The sequence below is a fragment of the Culex pipiens genome, unplaced genomic scaffold (genome assembly GCF_016801865.2).
Source record: "Culex pipiens pallens isolate TS unplaced genomic scaffold, TS_CPP_V2 Cpp_Un0003, whole genome shotgun sequence".
NCBI lineage: Eukaryota > Metazoa > Arthropoda > Insecta > Diptera > Culicidae > Culex > Culex pipiens.
The window spans coordinates 1,171,144-1,189,457 of NW_026292820.1; the positions used below are offsets into that span (position 1 = coordinate 1,171,144).

The 18,314-nt window shown below is 68.8% G+C and overlaps 1 protein-coding gene and 4 pseudogenes across 1 annotated transcript in view; all 5 read left to right on the forward strand.

The window, feature by feature from the left end:
- Positions 1 to 1,236: 1,236 nt before the first annotated feature.
- LOC120430039 (translocon-associated protein subunit alpha-like) lies at positions 1,237 to 4,033 on the forward strand (annotated as a pseudogene).
- A 1,798-nt stretch (positions 4,034 to 5,831) lies between these two features.
- LOC128093692 (basic proline-rich protein-like) lies at positions 5,832 to 7,396 on the forward strand (annotated as a pseudogene).
- A 38-nt stretch (positions 7,397 to 7,434) lies between these two features.
- Positions 7,435 to 9,939, forward strand: LOC128093693 (basic proline-rich protein-like; annotated as a pseudogene).
- A 295-nt stretch (positions 9,940 to 10,234) lies between these two features.
- On the forward strand, positions 10,235 to 12,202 carry LOC128093694 (basic proline-rich protein-like; annotated as a pseudogene).
- A 2,621-nt stretch (positions 12,203 to 14,823) lies between these two features.
- The window catches only part of LOC120430038 (basic proline-rich protein-like), a gene marked incomplete at both ends in the record, with an annotated part of 5,867 nt that continues 2,376 nt past the window's right edge, over positions 14,824 to 18,314 (forward strand). The window contains 2 exons of the mRNA XM_052711352.1: positions 14,824 to 14,892; positions 15,840 to 15,896. Of these exons, the coding sequence (XP_052567312.1) occupies positions 14,824 to 14,892; positions 15,840 to 15,896 (126 nt within the window). The remainder of the gene's footprint in view (positions 14,893 to 15,839; positions 15,897 to 18,314) is intronic.

Here is an 18,314-nt window from a genome sequence, read left to right on the forward strand (position 1 = left end):
TCCATAGAAAAAAGATTTAATTTGAATGGAAATTGTCCAGTATGGGGAGGGGGGGGGGGGGGGGTTGAGATTTCCAAAAAAGTGTCCTCGTTTGTGGATGGTCCCCAAGGAACCAGGGAGTCCTCTGTTGACCCAGGACATAACAACATAATATAAAAAAGTCTACCATACTCACTGGAGCTATCCGGGTATGATCTGCAGTCATAAACCGCAGACCTCTTGCTTGTTACGGCGGTGGACCCACCGATAATAAATCCAGGGTCATTGGAAGACCCAGGACATCCCAATGAGTTGTTGCAGCCATGCCCTGTAGCCTTTCATAGTCACATAAGCCGTCTGTCGTAGCCTTCTGTTGTCAAAATCATGAAATGTTTTTCTCTGAGTGCTGTTTTTTAGCTCTTCTTGCGAACCGCTCATTGATGGTCCCTCTCACTCTCATTCGCGATGAGAGAGCAAGGGTTCATGCGAACCACGGCAGGCGTTGCGCGACTTATAATTAAGCTTATGTACAGGTGTGGATCATGAGTCATCCTCTACCTGAAAAGCCCTTTATTGATTTTCGCTAATTGTTAGGCAATTTAAGTTAAAGGGAGGTGTGTGTGTGCATTTTGGCATCGGTCGCGTCTATTTGTTGCCGCTAATAAATCGTTCGTTTTTGTAGTGATGTTCATTGTTTTTAATATTGAAATGTGTTAAATATCGTAGATAAGTTGGTGGTCCATTGAGAGACAGTGAAATATTACGGGAATTTTCGGTTTTAGGGTGTTTTTGGGCAATTTTTACTTCGGCCACGCAGTACAGAATTTCCAAGAGGCATCGTGTTTTCTTCTTTTATTTCGATGCGGGCGTTTGTGTGTGTTGGTGCCCGGCAGTGAATTTGGTCGAATAGGAGAAAGAGATCTGAGAACAAATTTGACAGCATCCCTCGTTGTGTATATTTCCATCGGTGTGTTAGTGTCGTTGGACGGTCTGTGCTTTCAGACACACAATAGTTGGGTGTGTAGATGATGCAACATGAGAGGGGTCGGCTGGAAGGAGGCCGGATGTTTGACACACGGACGTGTACAAACCGTGAGGTCGGCGACAGGTAGGGTGGTGTGGTCGGTTACACCCCACTTTGGTGCTGCGGAGGCGGATGCGGAGCGACGAGCGGTCTTAGGAGTCTTCAAGAACCCGGGTGAGCGCGTTTCTTGTTAGCTTCTCAAGTATGTTGGTGTGTGTGAGGAGGAATGAATGATGAGTGAGAGCCACTTGAGGGTGAAGACTGTTTAAACATGTGAGTTCCATCCACTGATTGGTGAATTTTGACGATATGCACGCTTGTCCTGAATTATAAATTTGCTAATATTACTGAAAATTTAACCTAATTTTGGGTACGCGGTTGTTTTGGAGTTTTGATTTGTTGAAGTTTGGGCTCATTTCAATTTTGATCTGTGCATGTTGACATGTTTGCAAGAATAATTTCAGAATTAATGATTAAAGATTTAAGCTGCATTAGGGGTTCGTGCATAAACCACGCGGCCTTCAAATTTGAAATTTTCAACATCCCCCACGCCAACGTGGCTTTTTCTTCATACAAAATTTCAACTTTTTGTATGGAGCGTGCTTTTTCGTCAGACCTCTCACCTACTTCCCCCAAGTGGTGTATGCACCAGCCCTAGTGGTACAGTCTAAAATGTCTATGGTTTATGTGTGTATGAGAGTGTGGCTGAGCTTATTTGTACTTTATTTTCATATTTAAGCCGCGTAAAATCTAAAAATCGGTCGACAAATCATACCAAATACATACATAATCGTTGGTTATATGGTGCATTGTTCAATAATTACTTAGGCATAATGCTTTGTTCTGATTTAGCGGATTCAGTTCGATTTGCAATACGTTCCTGATTATTTCTCTGTCGTTCGTTCGTTAGTCAACTGTGCCGGTAGATTGATTCATCGGATTTTTTCGTTCAAATTTGTTGATCGTAATAGTTTATTCCAACTAGCAGTTTTAGTATTAACTCATCAAACTATCCATTTTATGAAGAGTAAAGCGTTTTTTATTCACTATTTTTGATATTTACTCGCGTTATCGTATAAACATTAAAATATAATGATAAGTCCAGCCCGTAGCACAACTGCTCGGTTGGCACGCGTTCGATAAAAAAAACTGAATTCATTAGTTTTGGCTGCAAAATTTTCTGGCTCGTTTTGGGGTGTGATTTTTGATTTTTTTTGGCTAAAAAATACAATTTTTTCTCCCTAAAACGCCCTGCCCTGCCGAAACACAAGCTTTTATGGACTATGTCTGTACAGGAATTTGTTCAGGGGACATTAAACTATAACTTGAAGCCCAAGGCGACCAAATTTGAATGACTTTAGTATGATTGTTACTCGCATTTCTGAAAAATACTCGAAAAATGCACTTTTTTCATTCAAGCTCCACGCGCGAGTTGTAAACCATTTTTGGGAATTTTTTGTTGTATGAAAACATTGTTCCTGACATCCTAATCTATCATTCTAGGGGTGAGCACCGAAGATTTGACAACTTTTCATTTTTTTGGGACGGCCTAGTAATCAATCAAGATAAAACCAAACTAACCCCACGTAAACTAACGTTTTCTCCACTGCCGTTGTCCGAGTCTGCATCTTTGAAAGTGCTGAGTTGGCCATCCGATTTCATCCTCCCATCGGAGCGGCGTACAAATCTGCAAAAAGTGTCAAAGATTCAAAGTGACCCCTCAACCAGTGTGTCATTTATGTCCTACTGGTTCTTCCGTCGTTCCTGCTCACCGTGGATGGTGGTTCTCGGTTGAAGGCCCACGTCGCTGAGGATAAGTTAGATGCGCAGGTTGAGGGAGAGGACGAGTCGGTGGCAGACTAGGTTGAGGAAACTGAAATGGACGATGATCCAGAAACGACGAAATCTCCCGACGCCGATACGTTTCTGTTGTTGATCCGCCCGCTACACTCCGCTGGTTTACGAGCTTCCGGCCGGTTACCCGGCTGAGTTCCTGGTCGGATTCGCCAGCAAGGGAAGCGACGATTTCATCGTTGAAACCATTTAGGCTTCGTTCCGCTATCGGATGGACTTTGACTACTTCTTCCAGAACATCTCGGCCATCGGACATCCGTTCGGGATGAACATAGCGCCGATCTACCGGGACGCCAGTGGCAATCAGTTCTCGGAGGCTGTCTTCAAGAAAATCTTCTCGATCATCGAGGTCGACTTCTTCAAGTACGTGTTCCTGGCCGCAATCGTGGTGCTGCTGCTCGTCGTCGGCCAGCAGTTCCGCGATTCGTATGGCAAGTGCAAGCGATCGTCGGCGGTGCGCAAGACCGTCGAACCGGAAACACTAACAACAAGGACGTCGACTACGAGTGGATCCCCGCGAAGACGCTCAAGAAGGTCCAAAACTACCCCAAAGGCGCAAAGTATCCCCCAAGCTAAGCCCTCGGCAACGAAGCGGGCCGTCGGAGACGACTAAATCGCGATTCTCGTGCGCAACTCAGCCATCGCGAGGTTGGTGGCCGATTAACCCGATTAACCACTCCGATCCCGGAGGGATCGCAAACTGCTGGAGTGGCTCACCGATGCTGGAAGACGCGATCGATTTTGTGTCGCAGATTCTGACGACTGATAACCTGGGCGTAGAGCCGCGGTGCTGGATCGGAGGCGGTTGGCACTGCGTGAGGACATTGCGACCAATGGAAACAACCCTCGATGGCAATGGCAACATGTGCCATCCGTAGAGAATCATCGCAGACGGGCACTTCCGAACCGGTGAATCGGCGGGGGCCTTTCCGACGAAGGTGTAGCCCCGAGAGGAATTCCCTGGAAGGCGGTCGCGTGCAGATGTTCCAAGACTACTTACTGCAAGTTACCCTTGAATTCCTGCATCTCACGCAGGAAATGCGCGACGCTGTTGTTGTAGGCATCCTCGTACCGCGATTCGGCATCGATCCACAGAAAAACGGTGGGAATCTGCGAGCCGGAATCCGCACTGGCCACACGCAGTCCACTGTTCAGCTGGGTCGCCTCTGGCGGCGGAACATTTTTTTTTTTTTTTTTTTTTTTTTTTTTTTTTTTTTTTTTTTTTTTTTTTTCTTTTTTTTTTGAAAAGATCGAATTACGCAATTTCACAGCTTACTATACTGGAATTTTTCACCTACCTCAAGGTATTGAGGTTAGGCTCGATAGTTCTTTTCTTTTTTTGCAGTTTTATTTTTTTTCTGCAGTACATTTTTTTTTGGTAGGACAAAAGCACTGGGGCATAAAACCTACTATCTTTTCAAAAAAATACATTTAACATTTACATTATTTGCACATCTCAGTGAGCAAAGTTTGCTCTTTTAAGAGAGTGCTAATCTTGGCGTTCAAACGTTAATAAATAGTGTGTGGAATTTCAATTTGGTGGTGTTCAGACGAAAGTGTGTGTGATGGGCAGTGTAGGGTAACGGCTGGTGGTGGGCGGTGGGCGATGGGTGGTTGGCAGTGGGCGGTGGCGATGAGCGGTTGGCGGTGGGCGGTTGGTGGCGAGCGGAGGGCGGTCGGTGGCGGCGGAAACGACAAGAGCAGATTTTTTTTCATATTGGTTAGTGGAGGATCAGAACAAAGCGTTCAGTAGATTGTTTTTTATATGTCGGCGTAGGTTCTTTTTGAATACTACTTTGGAGTTTAGTTCCTTCAGGTCATTGGGGAGTTCGTTGAACAATTTGCTTCCAACGTAGGTAACCCGGTTCTTGCAGAGTTCTGTGTTGGACCGGGGAATCCGAATATCCCCGTTTTGTCTTGTCATAGAGTTAATTATTTCGAACTGCAAATTGTGGTGGGTGGCTTCATCCTTCAACATGTTCCACATGTGAACTAGTGTTTGCTGCATGTGTAGTCCCCGAACCGGAAGGACAGTTTCCGGAGCGTCAATGTAGAGTTGGCGTGTTGGGTAGAGGTAGGGTTTTGCAAGAATTGACTTCAGGCAACGGTTTTGCAGTGTCTGGAGTTCACGTAGTCTGAAAGCGGCAGCTGTACCCCAGTTCAGTGCGAGATACTGCAATCTAGATTGTACAAGGGCGAAGTACAATTTCAACAACCAAACAGATGGTATAAAAGAAGCTAGTTTCCTGATGACTCCGCAGATTGGCGCTATACAACGTTTTAAGTGCTGGATGTGCGCTTCCCATGACAAGGTTTCGTCCAAGACAAGTCCAAGGTACTTGAAGTGGGAGACTCGCTCGACCACTTGGTTTCCAAACCTTATGGGACTCAGCTCTGGAACTCTTCGTTGACATGTATGGAACATAACAAATTTTGTTTTGCTTACGTTCAGCGACAGCAGACATTGAAGTTATATCTGTTTGGACATTTGGACAGGAAGTCACCTAATTATGGAATTGTATAACGATAAATAAAGTAAATTAAAAAAAATAAGCATTTGTGATAAAGTGTTACTAAGTCAAATATCCACGAAATTCTTTATTTTAATTGCATTCGAGCAAAATTAAATGCAGAATTGTTCAGACACTAACAATTGTTTAGGTCGGGCTCAGCAACGGAAGTGACGATTTTTTTTATCAGTCTCATCACTACTGGCCGAACGTCATCAGCTGACAAGCTTGTCGAAAGAACTTATTCATTTGATTGCCCTTGCTGTGCACCAGCTGATCATTCCCAATGATCAAGATGGATGTGGACGCACTTATCAAAGCCTGCCTCCTACACCCCCCCCCCTCCCCCCCCTCCCCCCCCCCCCCCCCCCCCCCCCTCCCCCTCCCCCCCCCTCCCCCCCCCCCCCCCCCCCCCCCCCTCCCCCCCTCCCCCCCCCTTCCTCCCCCCCCTCCCCCCCCCCTCCCCCCCCCCCCCCCCCCCTCCCCCCCCCCTCCCCCCTCCCCCCCCCCCCCCCCTCCCCCCCCTCCCCCCCCCCCCCCCCCCTCCCCCCCCCCCCCCCCCCCTCCCCCCCCCCCCTCCCCCAGCCCCCCCTCCCCCCCCCCCCCCCCCCCCCCCCCCCCCCCCCCCCCCCCCCCCCCCCGCCCCCCCGCCCCCCCCCCCCACCCCCCCCCCCCCCCCCCCCCCCCCCCCCCCCCCCCCCCCCCCTCCCCCCCCCCCCCCCGCCCCCCCCCCCCTCCCCCCCCTCCCCCCCCCTCCCCCCTCCCCCCCCCCCCTCCCCCCCCCCCCCCCCCCCCCCCCCCCCCCCCCCCCCCCCCTCCCCCCCCCCCCCCCCCCCCCCCCCCCCCCCCCCCCCCCCCCCCCTCCCCCCCCCCCCCCCCCCCCCCCCCCCCCCCCCCCCCCCCCCCCCCCCCCCCCCCCACAGCCCCCCCCCCCCCCCCCCCCCCTCCCCCCCCCCCCCCCCCCTCCCCCCCCCCCCCCCCCCCCCCCCCCCCCCCCCCCCCCCGCCGCCCCCCCGCCCCGTCCCCCTCCCTCCCCCCCCCCCCCCCCCCCCCCCCCCCCCCCCCCCCCCCCCCCCCCCCCCCCCCCCCCCCCCCCCCCCTCCCCCCCCCCCCCCCCCCCCCCCCCCCCCCCCCCCCCCCCCCCCCCCCCCCCCCCCCCCCTCCCCCACCCCCCCCCCCCCCCCCCCCCCCCCCCCCCCCCCCCCCCCCCCCCCCGCCCCACCCCCCCCCCCCCCCCCCCCCCCCCCCCCCCCCCCCCCCCCCCCCCCCCCCCCCCCCCGCCCCCCCCCCCCCCCCCTCCCCCCCCCCCCCCCCCCCCCCCCCCCCCCCCCCCCCCCCCCCCCCCCCCCCCCCCCCCCCCCCCCCCCCCCCCCCCCCCCCTCCCCCCCCCCCCCCCCCCCCCCCCCCCCCCCCCCCTCCCCCCCCCCCCCCCCCCCCCCCCCCCCCCCCCCCCCCCCCCCCCCCCCCCCCCCTCCCCCCCCCCCCCCCCCCCCCCCCCCCCCCCCCCCCCCCCCCCCCCCCTCCCCCCCCCCCCCCCCCCCCCCCCCCCCCCCCCCCCCCCCCCCCCCCTCCCCCCCCCCCCCCCCCCCCCCCCCTCACCCCCCCCCCCCCCCCCCCCCCCCACCCCCCCCCCCCCCCCACCCCCCCCCCCCCCCCCCCCCCCCCCCCCCCCCCTCCCCCGCCCCCCTCACCCCCCCCCCCCCCCCTCCCCCCCCCCCCCCCCCCCCCCCCCCCCCCCCCCCCCCCCCCCCCCCCCCCCCCCCCCCCCCCCCCCCCCCCCCCTCCCCCCCCCCCCCCCCCCCCCCCCCCCCCCCCCCCCCCCCCCCCCCCCCCCCCTCCCACCCCCCCCCCCCCCCCCCCCCTCCCCCCCCCCCCCCCCCCCCCCCCCCCCCCCCCCCCCCCCCCCCCCCCCCCTCCCCCCCTCCCCCCCTCCCCCCCCCCCCCCCCCCCCCCCCCCCCCCCCCCCCCCCCCCCCGCCCCCTCCCCCCCTCCCCCCCCCCCCCCCCCCCCCCCCCCCCCCCCCTCCCCCCCCCCCCGCTCCCCCTCCTCTCCTCCTCTTCCCCCCCCCCCCCCCCCCCCCCCCCTCCCCCCCCCCCTCCCTCCCTCCTTCCCCCCCCTCCCCCTTCCCCCCCCCCTCCCCCCCCCTTCTCCCCTCCCCCTCCTCTTAGCCCCCTCCCCCCCCCCCCCCTCCCCCCCCCTTTCACGCCCCCCCCCTCCCCCCCCCCCTCACTCCTCCCCCCCCCCCCCTCTTTCCCGCCCCTCCCCTCTCGCCTCTTCCCCCCCCTCATCCCCCCCTGCCCCGCCCCCCAGGCCCCCCCCTCCCTCTTCCCCCTCCCCCCCCCCTACCCCCCCTTCTCCCCCTAGCCCACCCCCCCCCGGCCGCCTCCTCTTTCCCCCCCCCTTCCCCCATTCCCCCCCCCCCCCCCCTCCCCCTCCGCCCTCCCTCCCCCCCCCCCCCCTCCCCCCCTCCCTTCCCCCCCCCTCCCCCCCCCCCCCCTCCCCCCTACCTCAGCCCTCCCCTTTTTCCCCTCCCCCCCCCTCCCCCCCCTCCCCTACTCCTTCTTTCACCTTTCTCCCTACGGCCCCTCCCCCCCCTTCCCCTCCCCTCCCTCCGCCCCCCCCCCCCCCCTTACCCTCTTCCAGCCTCCCCTACTCCCCCCTTCCCTCCTCCCCCCCTACCCCTTCCCCCTTCACCCCGGCCCCCCTCCCCCCCCCTGCCGCTCCCCCTCGCCCCAGCCCCCCCCCTCCGCCCCCCACTCTACCCCCCCCCCTGCCCCCCCTCCTCCCCCCCCCCCCTCCCCCCCCCACCCTCCCCTCCCCCCCTTCCTTCACCCCCCCCCTCTCCGCCCCCCCCCTAACCCATCCCCCCTCCTCCCTGCCCCCCCCACTCCACCCTCCACACCCCTCCCTTCCCCTTTTCCCTCCCCCCCTCTCCCCCCTCCCTCTTCTGCCCTCCCCCTTTCCCCCGCTCTACCCTTTCCCCCATCCTCCCCCTTCCCTCCCCGCTCCCCCCTACCCCGCTCCCCTCCCCCACCCCCTCTCCCCCCTGCTCCCTCCCCCTCGCCGCCCCCCTACCCCCTCCCCCCCACCCCCCCCCTCCCCCTTCCCCCCCTCCCCCTTTCCCCCCTTCCCCCCCCCCCCCCTCCCCTTACCCCCCCCCCTTACCTCTCCCTCCTCCCCTCTCCTCCCCTCTCCCCCCTCTTTTCCTTCTCCCCGCCTCCCCCCTCCTTTCCCCCCCCCCACCCCCCCCCCCCCCCCCCCCCCACCCCCCCCCCCCCCCCCCCCCCCCCCCCCCCCGCCCCCCCCCTGCTTCCCTCTCCCCCCCCCCCCTTCCTCTCCCCCTCATTCCGCTCCCCTCCCCCCCCCTCCCTCCCCCTCTTTCCCGCGCCCCCCTCTCCCCTTCCCCCCTCCTCCCCCCCCCTTTCCCCCCTCCTTTCTTTTCCCTTCCCCCCCCTACCCTCCCCCCTTCCCCCCCCCCTCTCCCCCCCCCCCCCCCCCCCCTGCCCGCTGTCCCCCCCCCCCCCCTACCCTCTTCCCCCCCGCACTTCCCCTCCCCCCTTCCCTTCCTCCCTCCTTCCCTTCTTCCCCCCCTCCTACCCCCCCCCGCCCTTCTTCCCTCCCCCGCCCCCTCCTTACCCCCCCCCCCCCCCCTCCCCTCCCCGCCCCCCCCCCCCCCCCCCCCTCTCCTTTTCCCCTTCCCCCCCCCCTTGCCCCCTTCGCCCCCTGCCCCCCCGCCCTCCTCCTCTCTCCCCCCCCCCTTCCCCCCCCCCCCCCCCATCCCTCCCCTCCCTTCCACCTCCCCTAACCCCCCGCTTTTCCCTCCTCCCCCTTCTATCTGCCCCCCCCCCCATCCCTTCTGCTGCTACTCCCTTCCCCCTTCCCCCCCCCCCCCCCCCTTTCCCTCTCTCAGCCCCTCCCCCCCCTCTCCCCCCCCCTCCTTTCCTCTTTTCCCCTTTCCCTTTCCCTACCCCTCCCCATCCCCCTCCCCTACTTCCCCCTTCCTCCTTCCCCCCTCCCCCCCTCCCTCTCCCCCTCCACCCCCACTCCCTCCCCCCCCCCTCCCCGCCCCCCCCCCCCTCTTCCCCTCCCCCCCCGCCCTCCCCCCCCCCCCCTCCCGCCCCCCTCCCCCCCCTCCCCCCCCCTCCCCCCCCCTTCCCCCCCCCCCTCCCCCCTCCCCCCCCCCCCCCCCCCTCCTCTCCTTCCCCCCCCCCTTCCCCCCTCCCCCACCTCCTCATCCGCCCCCCCCCCCCTTCCCCTCCCGCCCCCCCCCCCTCCCCCCTCCCCCCCCCCTCCCCCTCCTTCCCCCCCCCTTACCTCGCCCTCCCCCTTTCCCCCCCACCCCCCCCTCTCTCTCCTCCCTCCCCTCCCCCCCCTCTCCCCCTCCTCCCTCCCCCTTCCCCTCCCCCCCCCCCCCCACCGCTCCCCTCCCATACCCCTCTCCCCCTTCCTCTCCCCCCCTCTTCCCCGCTTCCCCCCCCCTCCCCCCCTCCCCCCCCCCTCCTTCCCCCCTCCCCTCCCTCCTCCCAGCCCCCTCCTCCCCCCCTTCCTCCGCCCCCTCCCCACCCCTTCCCCCCCTCCCTTCGCCCCCACCCCTTACCCCCTTCCCGCCCGCCCCCCCCCCCCCCCAATCCCCGCTGCCCCCCACCCGCCGCCCCCCCCTTTCCCCCGCCCCCCTCCCCGCCCCCCCCCCGTCCTCTTGCCCCCCTCCCCCCCCCCCACCCTCCCCCTTCCCCCCCCGGCGCCCCCGCCCTCCCTACGCCCCCCCCCCCCCCCCCCCCCTTCTACCCCTCCCCCTTCTTCCCTCCCCTCTTCCCCCTCCTCCTCCCTCTCCCCCTCCCTCCTCCCCTATCCCCCCCCCGATCCCCCTTCCCCCCCCCCTCCCCCTCCCCCCCCCTTCCCCTCCCCCCCCTCCCCCTCCCCCTCCTTCCCCCCCCCCGCCCCCCTCCCTCCCCCCCCCCTCCCCCCCCCCCCTCCCCGCCCCCCTCCCCCCCATTCCCCCCCTCCCCCCCCCCCCCCTCTCCCCCCCCCCCTCCCCGCACTCCCCCCCCCTGTCCTCCCCTTCCTCCCCCCCCCCCCCCCCCTCCCTCCCCCCTCCTCCCCCTCCCTCCCCCCCCCCCCTCCCCCTCTCCCTCCCCCCCCCCACCCCCCTTCCCCCCCCCCCTCCACCCCCCCCTCCCCCCCCCCACCCCCCCTCTCCCCGCCCCCTTCCCCGCCCTCCCCCGCCCCCCCCCCACCCTCCCCGCCCCCCCACCCTCTCCCCCTCCCCCCCTCACCCTCCCCCCCCCCCCCTCCCCCCCCCCCCCCCCCTCCCCCCCCTCCCCCCCTCCCCCCTCTCCCCCCCTCCCCCCCCCCCCTCCCCTCCCGCCCCCCCCCCCCTCTCCCCTCCCCCCCCCCCCCCCCCCCCCCCCCCCCCCCCCCCCCTCCCCCCCCCCCGCCCCCCCCCCCCCCCCCCCCCCCCCCCCCCCCCCCCCCCCCCCCCCCCCCCCCCCCCCCCCGCCCCCCCCCCCCCCCCCCCCCCCCCCCCCGCCCCCCCGCCCCCCCCCCCCCCCCCCCCCCCCCCCCCCCCCCCCCCCCCCCCCCCCCCCCCCCCCCCCCCCGCCCCCCCCCGCCCCTTCCCTCCCCCTCCCCCTGCCCCCCCCCCTCCCCCCCCCCCTCCCCCCCCCTCCCCCTCCCCCCACCCCCCCCCCTCCCCCCCCCCCGTCCCCCACCCCGCCCCCCCCTCCCCCCCCCCTCCCCTCCCCCCCCCCTCCGCCCCCCCCCCCCCCCCTCCCCCCCTCCCTTCCCCCCCTCGCATCCCCCCCCCCCCCCCCCCCTCCCCCTCCCCTCCCCCCCCCCTTCCCTCCCCCCTCCCGTCCCCCCCTCCCCCCCCCCCCCTCGCCCCCCAGCCCCCGCCCCTCCCCCCTCCCCCTCCCCCCCTCCCTCCACGCCCCCCCCCCCTCCCCTCTCCCCCCCCCCGCTCCCTCCCCCCCTCCCCCCTCCCCTCCCCTCCCCCCCCCCTTCCCCCACCCCCCCTCCCTCTCCCTCCTCCTCCCCCTCCCTCCCACCCCCCCTCCCCCTCTCTCCCCACCCCTCACCCCCCCCCCCCCCACCCCACCCTCCCCCCTCCCCCCCACCGTCCCCCCCCTCCCCCTCACCCCCCTCCCCCATCCCCCCCCTCCCCCCCCCCCCCCCCCCCCCCCCCTCCCCCCCCCGCCCCCTCCCCCCCCCCCCCCCCCCCCCCCCCCCCCCCCCCCCCCCCCCCCCCGCTCCCCCCCCCCCCCCCCCCTCCCCCCCCCCCCGCACCCCCCTCCCCTCCCCCCTCCCCCCCTCCCCCCCTCCCCCCCCCCCCCCCCCCCCCCCCCCCCTCCCCCTCCCCTCCCCCCCCCCCCCTCCTCCCCCCCCCCCCCCCCCCCCCCCCCCCCCCCCCCTTCCCCCCTCCTCCCCTCCCCCCCCCCTCCCCCCCCCCCCTCCCCCCCCCCCCCCTCCCCCCCCCCCTCCCCCCCCCCCCCCCCCCCTCCCTCCCCCCCCCCCCCCTCCCCCCCCTCCCCCCCCCCCCCCCCCCCCCCCCCCCCCCCCCCCCCCCCCCCCCCCCCCCCACCCCCCCCCCCCCCCCCCCCCCCCCCCCCCCCCCCCCCCCCCCCCCCCCCCCCCCCCCCCCGCCCGCCCCCCCCCCCCCCCCCCCCCCCCCCCCCCCCCCCCCACCCCCCCCCCACCCCCCCCCCCACCCCCCCCCCCCCCCCCCCCCGCCCGCCCCCCCCCCCCTCCCCCGTCCCGCCTGCCCCTCCCTCCCCCCCTCCTCCCCCCAGAGAACACCCCGCCGGCCAACCAAGCCAGAACCACGAGCGCCAGCGAATAAAGACAACACACCAACGGACGGGATCCAAAAGCCCGAGCAGACACGCCAACAAACCAACCAAGAAAAAACACCAAGCCGCAACAACAACAACACAAAACAACAAACACGACCAAAACAGCAGCAAAGAGCAAACCCACATAAAAAACGACGACGAACAAATACACAACAGAAAACAGGACGACAGTAGCAAGTAAGGAGACGAGACAACGGGGAGAAAAGCGACACGTAGCGAAAAAGAAAGGGGGGGAGGCACACACAAGGAACCGGCCGATGAGCAGAGCAAGGAAGAGCCCAGGCAAAGAAAAGCAGACACAGGGTTTGAGCAACAAACCGCACACCAGGAGAAAAAAAAGAAGTGAACTAGAAACTGGAGGGAGGGAAAGCGGACGCCGTGATGCAGGAAAGAAAGGGGAAAGACAAAAGCACAGAAGGGGAGAAAGCAGAACGAATAAGGAAAGAGAACCGGGCCAGGCCGGAAAGGTTGCGGAAGATGACACCAGGTAAGTAGCGGGCACAAGAGGCGAGGGCCGGGCACTTAACCGGGCTAAAGACAGACAAGCGGGGTACACAAGAGAACGGAAACAGGCGACACAAGAGAGAAAAGCAATAAGAGAAAGGAAGGGGCGGCCAAGCACGCACATGCACCGCCCCATGCGCGTCCACCGCGAAAAAAACAGCACACGAAGAGGCAGGCGATAAAGCCCACAAAGAAAGGGTAAGGGAGGGAAAGGAGAAAACCGCGACGAGAAAAGGTAAGAGAGAAGAAACAAGTGCAGCGTGGGGGAAAGACCAACACCGCAACGACCCGGGAAGAGCGAATTAAGAGGGGGGACGCTCAGCCCACCGGGAAAAGAAGGGCGCCAGGGCACAGGACGTACGGCAACAGAGGGGAAACAGAATGAAGAAAAAAGAGCCAAAAAGAATAAGGAGCAAAATTGCAAGGAGAACCCCGAGACGGAGAAACAGTGGCGCGAACCAAGAGCGGCGGCAGGACGAACTACGGACTCATCGGGCAGGACAACGGCGGAAAGGGGAAAAAAAGGCCGCCAAGCCAAACAGGACAAGGAGGGACAACCACGCCGAAAAACCTCCGCCCAAAGGAGGGTGAAAGAAGGAAGGACAAAAGAAAGTAAGAAGAAAGGAGAACAGACAAACGGGGACCAAGGGACCAAAAAAGCCCCAAAAGAGACCGAAGAAGTTAACAAAGTTGGGAGGGGCGGAAGTGAGGAAGAAACGAGGAGGGCAAGAGTAGGCAAGAAAGTGAAGGGAAAAAGGGAAAACGGGCGGGAGCCAAACAAACCGCGACAGAGGAGGCACTAAGGTACAACAAAAGCGGTAAAGGCGGGAGGCAACGAAAACCCGGCCAGCGATGGAGGGACGAGAAAGACAGAGAGGGGTAAAACCACAACCGGTAAGTGGGGAGAATATAGACAACGAGATGCAGCAGGGGGACGGCGAGGATGACCCAGACACCCGGGCCAACACGGACGGCCCCGGTAAGCGCAAACAGACACCGGAGAACAGCACGGAACCAGGAACAAAGCCCGGGGCCGAGGAGGGGCCACACCGTCCGACCGGTAGCGCCACCCCCTCGGCCCAAACGTCACCTCTCGCCCAGCTGTCCCCCTCCCGTTCCCCGTCTCGCCCCGTGCCCCTATCCCCTTTTACCCCACCTATCCGTATCACCCCTCCCTCCTCCTCCCCCCCCCCCTCCCCCCCCCCCCCCCCCCCCCCCCCCCCCCTCCCCCCCCTCCCCCCCCCCCCCCCTCCCCCCCCCCCCCCCCCCCTCCCCTCCCCCCCCCCTCCCCCCCCCCCCCCCCCCCGCCCCCCCCCCCCCCCTCCCCCCCCCCCCCCCCCCCCCCCCGCCCCGCCCCCCTCCCCCCCCCCCCCCCTCCCCCTCCCCCCCCCCCCCCCCCCCCCCCCCCCCCCCCCCCCCCCCCCCCCCCCCCCCCTCCCACCCCCCCCCGCCCCCCCCCACCCCCCCCCCCCCCCCCCCCGCCCCCCTCCCTCCTCGCCCCCCCCGCCCCCCCCTCAAGCCCCCCCCCCTCCCCTCCCTCTCAACCCTCCCTCTCCCCCCCCTCCCCCCCCCACCCCCCCCCTCCGCCCCTCCCGCCCCCCCCCCGCCTCCCCCTTCTCCCCCTCTCCTTCCCTCCCTCCCCCGCCCCTCCTTGCCCTCCCTCCTCCATTACCCCTTTTCCCCCCCCTCCCTTCCCCTCGCCCCCGCCTCCCCTCCCTCCCCCCCACCCTCCGCGCTCCCCACCCCCCCCCTTTACCCCCTCTGCCCCCCCCATCCCCCCGCCCACCTTCAAGCCCCTCCCCCCCGCCCTCCCCCCTCCCCCCCTACCCCCGCCCCTGCGCCCCCCTCTCTCCGCACCCCCGCCCGCACCTCCACCCCCTCCCTCCCCTCTCCGCCCCCCCCCCCCGCCCCTCACACCTCCGGCCCTCTCACCCTCCCTTCTCGTCCCTCCCCCCCCTCACCCTGCCCCTTCTCCCGCCACCCCTCCCCCCTCCTCCCCCCTCCTCCCCCTCCAGCCCCCACCGACCTTTCCCACCCCCCCCCCTCCCTCCCCCCTCCCCCCCGCCCCCCCCGCCCCCCCCCTCCATCTCCCCCTCCCCCTCCCCCCCCTCCCCCTCCTCCCCTCCCCCCTACCCTCCCCCCCCCCCCTCCCCTCCCCCCTACCCCCCCCCCCCCTCCCCTCCCCTCCCCCTCCCCCCCCTCCTCCCCTCCCCCCCTCCCCCCCCCCCCTCCCCTCCCTCCCCCTCCCCTCCCCCCCCCCTCCCCCTCCCCCTCCCTCCTCCCCCCCCCCTCCCCTCCCCCTCCCCTCCCCTCCCCTCCTCCCCCCCCCCCCCCCCCTCCCTCTACCCCCCCCTTCCCCCCCCACCCCCCCCCTCCCCCTCCCTCCCTCCCTACCCTCCCCCCTCCCCTCCCCCCACTCCCCCCCCCCCCCTCCCTCCCCCCTCTCCCTCCCCCCCTCCCCTCCCCTCCCCTCCCCCCCCCTCCCCCCCCTCCCTCCCCCTCCCCCCCCCTCCCCTCCCCCCTCACCCCCCTCCCATCCTACCCTCCCCTCCTCCCCCTCCCCCCCTTCCCCCTCCCTCCCCCCCCCTCCCACCTCCCCCTTTTCCCTCCCCCCTCCTCCTCCCGCTTCTCCCCCTCCCCCTTCGCCCCCTACTTCCCTTTCCCCCTTCCCCCCCTCCCGCCCTCACCCTCTCCTCAATCCCCCGCCCGCCCCCCCCCTTTTCTCACCTCCCCCTCCCACTCTGCCCCCCCGCTCTCATCACTCCTCACCACCCTCCTCCCCCTCCCCTATCCCCTCTCCTCTCCTTCTTCCCTCCCCCCCCGCTCCCTCACGCCCCCCCCCCCCCTCCTCCCCCTCCTCCCCCCTCCCTCCCCGCCCCCCCTTCCTCCTCCGCCTCACTCCCCCCTCCCCCCACTCTCCCCCCTTCCTCTCCCTCCTCCCGTCGACCCCTCCCTACTCCCTACCCCCTCTCCGCCACCCATCCCCCCGCCCCCCCCCCCCCCCTTTCATGCCTCCCACCTCCCTTCCTCCCCCTCCCCTCTTCTTCTGCCCTCCTCCTCACCCCTCCTCTCACCCACCCCCCCCCCCCCCCCCCTTTCTCTTCACCCCCCCGCCTCCCCCCCCCAATCCTACCCCTCCCCCACATCCCCCCCCTCCTCCCGCTCCCCCCTTCCCCTGCCCCCCCCCCCTCACTCACGCCCCTGCCCCCTTCCCCCCTCCCCCCCCCCCCCCCCTCCCCCCCCTCCCCTCTTCCACCCCCCTCCTCACCCCCTCCCCCCCCCCACCCCCCTCCCCCGCCCTCCCCCCACCCCACTAACTCTCTCCCAATCACCCCTCATCCTCGCCCCCTCCTACCCCTTCGCCCCTCCCCCGTCCCTCTCTCCCTTCGCCCCTCCCCCTCTCCCCACCCCCTCCTCCCCCCCCCGCCCCACCCCACTCTCCCACCCCCTCTCCACCTCTCCCCCACCTTCTTACCGCCCCCTCCCCCCCCCCCCCACTCTCCCCGGGCTTACCCCCCTCCGCCCCCCCCCCCCACCCCCTCCCCCGTCCCCCCCCCCCCTCCCCCGTTACCCCCCCCCCCCTCCCCGCCCGCCCCGCTCCCCCCCCCTCCCCCCCCTCCCCACCCAACCCTCCCCTTTCCCCTCCTACCCCTTCCCTACCTCCCCCTCCCCCCCCCTCCCCTCCCCGCCCTTCCCCCTCCCCCCCCCCTGCCCCCCCTCCGCCCCCCACCCCCTCCCCCCTTCACACACCCTCCCCCCCCTCCCTCCAACCCCCTTCACCCGCCCCTCTCCTCCCCCTCCTCGCCACCCCCCCCCCCCTCCCTCCCTCCATCACCTTCTCCTCCCCCCGCTTTCCCCCCCCCTCCCCCCTACTCCCCTCCCCCCCCTCCTCTACCCGCCCCCCCTCTCTCCTCCCCGCCCTTCCCCTCCGTCCCCCCTCCCCACTCCGCCGCCCTCCCTCATCCGCCCCGCCCTTGATCCCCTCCCCCCCTTCCCCTCCCCCCGCCCCCCCCCACCCGCTCCCCCCCGCCCCCCCCCTCCCCCCCCCCCCCGGCTCCCCCCCCCCTCCCCCTCCCCCCTCCCCCTTTTTCCTCCTGCCCCCTCCACCCTCCACCCCTCCTCCCCCCCCACTCCCTCCCACCCCCTCCGCCCCTCGCCCCCTATCCATCCCTACCCCCGCGCTCCCCCCTCTCCCCTGCCTCCCCCGCCCCTCGCCTCCCACACCCCCCTTCCCCCCTCCCCCCTCCCCAGCCACCCGCCCTCCCTTCCTCTCTCCCCATACTCACCCCAGCTTACCCTCCGCCTCCCCCGCCCTCCCCCCCCCTGCCTCCTCCCGGCCCCTCCCTCCCCAGCCTCACCCTCCTCCCGCCGCACCCCTCCTCTCCTCCGGCCTCCCCACCCCGCCTTCCGCTCCCGCCCCCCCGCCTACGCCCCCCTCGTACCCCTCGCCCCACCCCCCAGCCACCCCACTCCCCCCCGCCCCCGCCCCCCTCCTTCCCCCCTCCCCCTTCCCTCTTCCCCTCACCACCTCCCATACCCCCCCCCCCAGCCATCCCCTCCTCTCCCCCCCCTCCTCCTCCCCCTTCCCCCCCCACTTTCTTCGCCCACCCTCATTACCCCCTCCCCCTCCCCTCTCTCTCTCCCTCCTCACTCCTGCCCCCCCCCCCCCCCCTCCCGCCGCACCGCCCACCTCCCACCCGCCCTCCCTCCCCCCGCCGCCCCCGCCTCCTTCCTCCCCCTACTCCCCCGCTTCCCTCCCCTCCCCCCCTCCTCCGCCCCCCCCCCTCCCCCCCCCCGCCGACGCCTCCCCCTTCCCCCCCCCCACCTCACCCGCCCCCCTCCTCCCGCCCCCCTCCTCCTCCGCTCCGCCCCCCTCCCTCCCCCCTCCCCCCCGCTCCCCCCTTCCCTTTTCCCCCCCCTCCCCTCCCCCCCACCCTTCTCCCCCCTACCGCCATCTCTCCTCCCCCCTCCCGCCCCCCCTCCACCCCGCCCCGAACGCCTCCTACCCCCTCCCTTCCCGGGCCTCCATCCTCCGCCCCCCCCCCGTCCCCGGCCCCCACTAACTACCCATCCCCCCTCCCCTTCCCGCCTCTCTCCCCCTTTCCCTCCCCTTCCTCCTCCTCCCCCCCCTCCCTTTCCCCCCCCCCCTCCTCCCCCCTCCCTCGCCTCCTTCCCCCTCCGCCCTCCTCCCCCCCACTCCCTCCCCCCCCCCTCCTCCCGCCCCGCCCTCACCCCCCCGCCCCCCCTCCCTCTACCTTTCCCCCCCCCCTACCCCTAACCCCTCGCGCCCCCCTTCCCCCCCCCTCCCCCCCCCTCCAACCCCCCCCGCTGCTCCTCCCCCCATCCTTCCACCTCCCCCCCCTCTCCCCCTCCCCACGTGCCCCCCCCCTACCCCACCTCCGCCTCCCCCTCACTCGCCCTCATCCCCCTCCTCTCAGTCCCACCCCCCCCCCCCCCCCTCCCCACTCTGCCACCCCCCCCCCCCTCCACCCCCCCTTCCCCCCCTTTCCCTCCACTCCACTCCCGCCGCTCCCCTCCCCCCCTCCGACCCTCTATCGCTTATTTCCCCGTGCTCCTCTCCCCCACCCCCCTTTC